Source organism: Zerene cesonia, chromosome 3 (genome assembly GCF_012273895.1).
Source record: "Zerene cesonia ecotype Mississippi chromosome 3, Zerene_cesonia_1.1, whole genome shotgun sequence".
NCBI classification, from domain to species: domain Eukaryota; kingdom Metazoa; phylum Arthropoda; class Insecta; order Lepidoptera; family Pieridae; genus Zerene; species Zerene cesonia.
Window position 1 is genome coordinate 4792093 of NC_052104.1, and position 7705 is coordinate 4799797.

Here is a 7705-nt window from a genome sequence, read left to right on the forward strand (position 1 = left end):
TCATCTTTAATAAGTATCTGTTTTGTATTTTCTTCCTTTCTCAGAAATACTCTTCCATTTGATGTCCAACAATATTTACTATTTCTCAATATTTGTTCATTTTAGAAATAGCATAACTAATGGTACCTGATGTCGAACTGATATAATCTAAAACGTAATTCTTTTAGTGAAAAACAATCTATAAAGTAGGAAACGTTTATTGACGCCACTCCCAAGTCCCAGTGCCTATTTATAAAGTAAATTGTTCGCGACAATGTAAACGCGCCAACATTTTATTTCACTCCTGTTAATTCCGGCGATAGTGATTGTTTACAACTAATTACTGTTAGACTAATGGATACGGAACAAGCCTGTCAATAATTACTTATAACTTTAATGAAAGTAAATTTTATATACTAAGTCAAAATTTCATAAAAAATAAATAATAATTGTTACATGTATAAATCTTTAATAGGAATGAAATAAAAAAAATTGAATTAACTAGCTGCGCCCCGCGGTTTCACCCACGTAAGTCCGTATCCCGTAGGAGTATCGGGATAAAAAGTTGCCTATATGTTATTCCAGTTGTCCAGTTGTCCAGCAGTTGTCCTACCAAATTTCATTGCAATCGGTTCAGCAGTTTTTGCGTGAAAGAGCCACAAACACACACACATCCTTACAAACTTTCGCATTCATAATATTAGTAGGATTAGTAGGAAGTAGGATTGTGCAAATGCGTGTCTATTTGTTTATATATCTTATTCCACGAAAATTTTATTCGGATTGTGATTGAGACATATTTAATTTAAATGTAAGTGGTATTCCTCTTTTTCTTTTCACATAAGATCCTTTTTAATTTTTTAACATTAAAGTGCTTTATTTTAAATGCTATATGTTATAAGAGAATAGAAAAAATGTATCTTATAATCGATTTTTTATGCGGATCCTACCTTATGGTGGGATCCGCTATTTATCAGTTCATTCCAGTTTTAATTTTTCGAGATGATGTACAGTATCAACGTATACTGGTTCACAATATATCTAAAATATTATATTCATGGATTCATATGTTACTTATATGATATTAACTTTGTAACATAAAAGAAACGACCGACGGCTCATAACTTCATACTTAAAAAACCCTTTTAGTGTAGTCAATATATTTTCATCCTTACTACCAAGAAAAATTTCCCGTTGTCATCATAACCCAGTTCACAAGAACAATTATTGGAAACAAAAGCGTTGAAGATAATAGTCGTGCTAAAGTACCATCCACCAACAGTGTAGCGAAGGCACTGAAATATCAGTTGACTACGAAACTTCCATCAAGTCGTTTCTATGGCAACGAGAGGCTGCAGCTTCGCAGGTTACGGCGCAGAGATCGATTAAATCTTATTTTAGGGCTACCGCTACTAACAAAACCGATAGCTTCGTATGTTAGCAACTATGTCATTATGCCTTTCAGTAAAATTATTAATTCTAAATTATTATACTACTTTATGAATTTCAGATATATATCACGTTTTATAATAAATAACATAATGACTTATAAATAAATTATATTAAACTTTTGCCGATCATAGTGCTCATTTTTTATACATAGAAGTGTTAACCCTAGATATAACTAAGGGTGAGTTCGCAAGGCCTCTCATTCAGCTGAGCTTTCCCCAGCGGTGCGCTTGTATTTCCTCCAGCGCCCTTGCTACTGAAAAGTGTTACACATATGTTTACACCGTCATACGTGGTACCTTTGTGATGATATTTCCTATTTTTCCTCAAATGTCTTGTGGGTGAACACTGAAGAGTATGTAAGAGCTTTTGACCGTAAGTTACTTAATGATATGTACATATAACAACTCTTTACAATAAAACATTAATGGCGTATTTCCTTTTTTACATTTTATTGCGATGTACTTTTCCTCAATAAATGAAATTATAATACATAGATCTTATTTCGACTATGTATAACACAAGCGTACAGTAAAATAAACACAATATGAAAAAATATATCTTCTATATATATTATCATTTTATTTACGATTTAAATTAAAAATACTTATGAATATAAAATCAGTAAGATAGATAATTAATAATCTAAGGTTAAAAAAGCAAACATACTCAAATTGACTAGGTGCTTAAAAGCTACCTAAATTCTATGCTAGCCTTAGTTTTTCTTAATAACACATTTACGATTCAGCGGAATGAAAATGAAAGATATGTCTGAAGATGATCCATCGAACGAGGACATTATTCCATACGCAGTACAAATATTCTTGTGGCGACAAACTACCCCATTCGTTCGGCCGAGGTTTGGAAAAGTCCACGATGCAGCTTGCATGGTAAACAATTCAATAATACATTACGTACAGTACTAAGTAAATGTTTACAAATCTGTTCACTGTCTAGATCCTTGCTTCTATGTTGTGAAATGCAATAATTGTGCATTATTTGTGCTAACTGCATAATAAAATAACAAAATGTTACATTGATTTTATTGTAATCTAAACTGAATACTGATTAACACTTGATGTTCTGAGTTATAACTAAAATTAAGGAATGTATTCAAGAATGATCTTCGAAGATTGTGATTATCATTTTGATACACCTATGCACCTATGAAAATATATAATTATATTATGAGGTATTGATTTGATTTTAAAATATCTTTAAAAGCTCTATTTCAATGTATATTTTACCCACATTACACGGTACACCTTTAATTATGGTTTTAAGCCCGGTAAATATTTTTTCACCTAGTAAAAGTCCCTACTTTATACTACCTACCTATACCTACCTACCTACTTCTATAGGCCTTCTTATTGAAGAATTAGGAAGATTACTCAAGCCATTCATCTGGTTTATTTTGAAAGCTAAATTAACGCTAAATAAGAAAAACAAGTTGGTAAGGAAACACCCTGGATTACTCAAATAGTTCATAAAATCGATACAACATTCTACTATTACTATTTAATTAAAAAAATGAGACTATTTCGTTTCAAATGTTATAATATTTTACGTAAAATAAAATTTATAAAATTTTCACTTTGAATAAATAATCTTAAAATTGTCAACTAACACATAATAGTATACCTACATTATTCATGTGCAATCATCGAAGATTCAACCTTGATTACACATAAAAAAAGTTCGGGTTTGAGTGTGATTTAACTAATCATTGCAATTATATTTATCCTTTAAGTTTGCACGTTAAATGTTGTAAAAGCAACCGAAACGTTAAATATTTATTGCTTTATTTTTGCTATAATCTTGTATTTTATGTAAGTATAATTATTCACATAATATTATTATTATTAACACGCAGTTCTGTCAACGAGCTCCTGGACATCACGTAAGTATAATATATGTAGCGCTAGCTGTATAAATGTCAATAAAAAACTGTGTAACTGAATTACATTATTATTCTATACTCTTCATATATACTACATTAAATACAATAAGACTTTCATAATCTATGATATACAAAAATCAAAGCTTTTCTATACTTTACATAGTACTAAATTCATCCATTTAACTCTACATAGGTAGGAGGTACGTCGTAGTGCATCTACATAAGTACCTGTGGGTTGTAACATCTAGAGACATATAACTCACTTAATGTTTAACATGCCATATTATTACTACCCTTTGTGTAAACACTTTTCTCTTTTTTATAAAAAGTGAGTGTGAATTTATTTGTAGTTAGTAGTTATTTACGGAAAAAAGGAAAATAAAAAAAATACATATTATTTACAGTTAATACTTTTTTTATTTTGCTTTTTTCCGGTATTAGCAGACCCCCATTATATTACAAAGAATTACCCTTAATATTACACATTGAACTTAATGCAATACTTCACCATTAACTTAATCTCTTCATGCATTTTTCACTATTACTTATAGTTTTTAATTCAAGTTTAATTTTTTTATGTGAATATGTGTAAGTCTATGAATGTTTTTTTTTATAATTTAAAGTTTTAATGTTTGTGTAAGTAATCCTTAGTACATAGTCCCCGTAGATAACGCTAAAGCGCACAAAAACCGCTATATTTTGCTATTGTTATGACGATCCAGTGGCATCACTAGTTTTAAATGTCACTGTCAAATTTGACATTTATTTGTTATTGTTTACATTTTTGAAAATTAATTCAATTTTGTACCTTTGATATATTAAATGCTTATTTAATCTAATAAACATTACTAACATAAATATTTTGTGTACGCTTACTATAGGAATTGAAGGAAGCATGTAAGGTAAGTTTAATAGAATAAACATCGAAGCTAATGTTGTAATACTAAAATACTAACATTTTATTCTTTATTAGTCCTTCGAAAAAGTATTGGTGCAAAACTTGAGATTTGGATTGACCAGCAGCTTAACTGAGGCTATAGAAACGATTCCACGATGGCGCTTAATACAAGCTGCCCTACCACACGTAATGCATTCACTAGCTGCTTTACTTCACAACAGGTATCTAATGAATATCACCATCATATAAAAAAAGTCTATGAATTAATCGAATATGTTTGGATAAGATTAACTATAAACTGTATCAGTAAGGGTAATTTTAAAGAATTTTTACCACAATTGTGGCATTTAATCTCAATTATCATTTAACATCATCAATAACACACATCATAATTACAGCACATCTAATGCAAACTATGGAAATTCTCCTTTAGCCAGTATCTATTATGTATTTTTTATAAATCAATTGGAATATTTGATACATCATATCATGGTTGACTCATATCTTTTCACAAATAAAAAAAATAAATGTTATATTTTTATAGGAAGTACTCTATAGCATTTTGCAAGAAATAATATTTATCTATTATCATCTTACAGAGTAAAAGACAACATGCAATCATTGGGAAATGTAGAAACAAAACTTTTATACACATTGCATTGGATATTACTTGATGCTTCTGATGAATGTGCAGATAATGATTATGAAAATGGAAAATTTTTCACCAATCCATTTCACTATTTGTTCTCTATTCCAGCAATAACAGTAAGTTTTTTATCACTCCAACCTTTAAAGAATTCAGCAATCATAATTTAATAATACACAACCCATTAATTAAATATCCTTGACAATGTTTTGTTAATCATTGTATTTTTCAGCTATTTGTTTACCTATTTGCTCCAATATCTCATCACTTGAAAGAATCTGACTTTACAACAAACTATAGATTAGAGAATGGGTTGAAATTATGGCAAGCAATGTGGGAATATAGACATCCTGATGCAGCATGTTTCACCACACTTGTCAAACCTAAACCTAAGCCCTTTAGTGGGAAATACTCTAAGAGACCACAGCATGGTGATGTGTTTATGGGACGTAAGTTTTTTTTTATGATAACATCTATAGATTTTCAAGAGTTATAGTATATGGTAAAATATTATTAGCCTTGCGCGCCCGCAACCCGGGGCTTTCTTCACATGTTCCCGTTCCCCTGGGATTTCCAGAATAAAAACTTTTCTATAGCCATCTCCCGCTTCTAAGCTACCTTTGCACAAATTTTCAGCCAAATTGGCTAAATTAAAACATATATAAAAATTGATACAAAATTATTTAATTAACAGGAAAATTCTCTAAAGAAGAAGGCATTGTAAATGGCAGCCCTCCAAGCCAAAATATATCAATATCTCAATCAGATGCACCTTCAAAACAAGCGAGTACTGAAGAAGAACCCTGGTTGTCTTCTCCCAAAGATACTATATTCCCTGAGACTATACCTGAAGAGAGTTCTAGCACAGAAGAAGAACATGTGGTAATTTATCTATCTATACTTTATTACTAATCTTTTTCTGCAATAAAAAAAATTATTCTGAATATTAATAAAGCTTTGTATAAGGTGCGACCTTATAAAACAAATTTAAAATGACAGTTTGTATTAGCAATTACAGTCACTGTATTTTACCGATAATGTAAGACTAAGGACAGATATATCAAGTACCCTCGGCCCCTTCAGCAATGCGGCTTGACAAAGGACAGTGGGGGTTTTAGTCAGTAGGAATCCCACATAAACGACACGGCCCCATCCTCAGGGAGCTTTATCTTTGCAAGATTTCCCCACTACAAAAAAGAACAGATATAATGTTCATTTCTTTGTTTTATACATTTCAGTTTATATATCGATTACCATCAGAACCAAATTATGGCGGGTCAAATAAAGGCTCATACACAGTATATGCAGCAGATCCAAGCATTTTCCAGATACGTAAGCCAGACACTCCAAAACCATCCTTACCAGGAATTAAACCACTTCCACAGATTACTAAAATGAGGTTTAAATTTTATATTTACTATGTTTAAAATAGTAATATATTTAAGATATCTGTTCAAACCAATATAACATGATTAAGTTGTAAAACGTTTTTTAACTGACTTGAAAAAATGCGGAGGTTATTAATTTCATTTTATTTTTTTGGCCTTTTTACTAGATTTTTCGACTGGGAGAACCGAGATTTTGTCGATTCTTTTTTTATTTAAAAGCTGATGCTGGGCCATTTAAATTGAGTCTAGTTCTGACAATTTGAGAGGGGTTTAGTTTTTTGTTAAAAATTGATATTTATTTTTTGTTATTTATAGTTTATGTTTTATCCTCTTTTAATCAAGTATCTTGTTGATAATATATAAATAATACAACAACTATGTACAATAACATTTCTAATTCACTGTATAATTTTTCAGCTCATCAGACAAAGAATCTTTGACCGACAGTGGTGGAGGTCCTGGTATAAAAGGAACACCTACATCCATTGATAAATCTCCACCGCCCAAAGAAGCTAATGTAAATACTTTACTAATAAGTAGTTCCTTTCCTTATTTACATTTGAACAGTTTCGAGTTCGTTTTCGTATCGTGCTGCTAAAAATAATTCGAAATAGACACCACTTAACATTGTTCTGTTCATTTACACGTCTGCTAGTCTTAACCTTTATCTACTCTAATATTACAAAGCTGAAGACTTTTGTTTGTTTGATTGAACGCGCTGATCTCAGGAACTACTGATCCGTTTTGTAAAATTCTTCCAGTTTCAGATAGCCTATTTATTGAGGTTTTAGGTTATATATGTACCACGAGCGAAGCCGGGGCGGACCGCTAATGACAAATATTTTGTTACTATTTTTACAGGTATCAGCTGCGACAATTTTGGATGTTGCTACCATGAGATGCTTGTTCGCATTGCAATGGCAAGAAGAGGGTGTTTATTGGGCTCTGCATTACCTATATAATCGGTAATTGTTGAATATTTATATTTTCATTAATTTTATGTATGCATGAAAACTGGGGCTGATGCCCCATTTACCACAAAGTATTTACTTTTTTATTGTACATCAGTACTATTGTTTCAACGATCAATTTTGTTAAAGAATGAGTAGGTATATTTAAAATTTAAAGACTTTTCAACGGATTTTAAACGCGATTTGTTCATTATATTATCAACTCGACGATTCAAACACTAACGTAATATAATGAATAAATCGCGTTTTAAATCCGTTAAAAAGTCTTTAATTTCTAAATGTATAATACTCGCCTAAAATCAAACACGAGATTTTAAGTAGGTGAACAACCTTCTACATGACTTTTTTTTTGTCAGTTACTATCCGGAAAGGGTACAGAACCCAGGAACCCACGGTTATACGCTCACATATGACTACACACGACACACACAATTACCAATTAATGTTTTAAACATTTTTTATTTCATTTAAATT

At 30.8% G+C, this 7705-nt stretch overlaps 1 protein-coding gene across 5 annotated transcripts in view; it reads left to right on the forward strand.

Moving 5' to 3' along the window:
• Nucleotides 1-1653: 1653 nt before the first annotated feature.
• Nucleotides 1654-7705, forward strand: part of LOC119837774 (protein unc-80 homolog) — a 34035-nt gene continuing 27983 nt past the window's right edge. For all 5 annotated transcript variants that reach the window (XM_038363562.1, XM_038363530.1, XM_038363553.1 and 2 more), the window contains exons 1-11: nucleotides 1654-1803; nucleotides 2177-2318; nucleotides 3302-3328; nucleotides 4210-4230; nucleotides 4302-4447; nucleotides 4826-4991; nucleotides 5105-5321; nucleotides 5567-5754; nucleotides 6111-6271; nucleotides 6678-6777; nucleotides 7122-7225. In XM_038363562.1, coding sequence (XP_038219490.1) covers nucleotides 2181-2318; nucleotides 3302-3328; nucleotides 4210-4230; nucleotides 4302-4447; nucleotides 4826-4991; nucleotides 5105-5321; nucleotides 5567-5754; nucleotides 6111-6271; nucleotides 6678-6777; nucleotides 7122-7225 — 1268 coding nt within the window. In that variant the 5' untranslated portion in view covers nucleotides 1654-1803; nucleotides 2177-2180. The remainder of the gene's footprint in view (nucleotides 1804-2176; nucleotides 2319-3301; nucleotides 3329-4209; nucleotides 4231-4301; nucleotides 4448-4825; nucleotides 4992-5104; nucleotides 5322-5566; nucleotides 5755-6110; nucleotides 6272-6677; nucleotides 6778-7121; nucleotides 7226-7705) is intronic.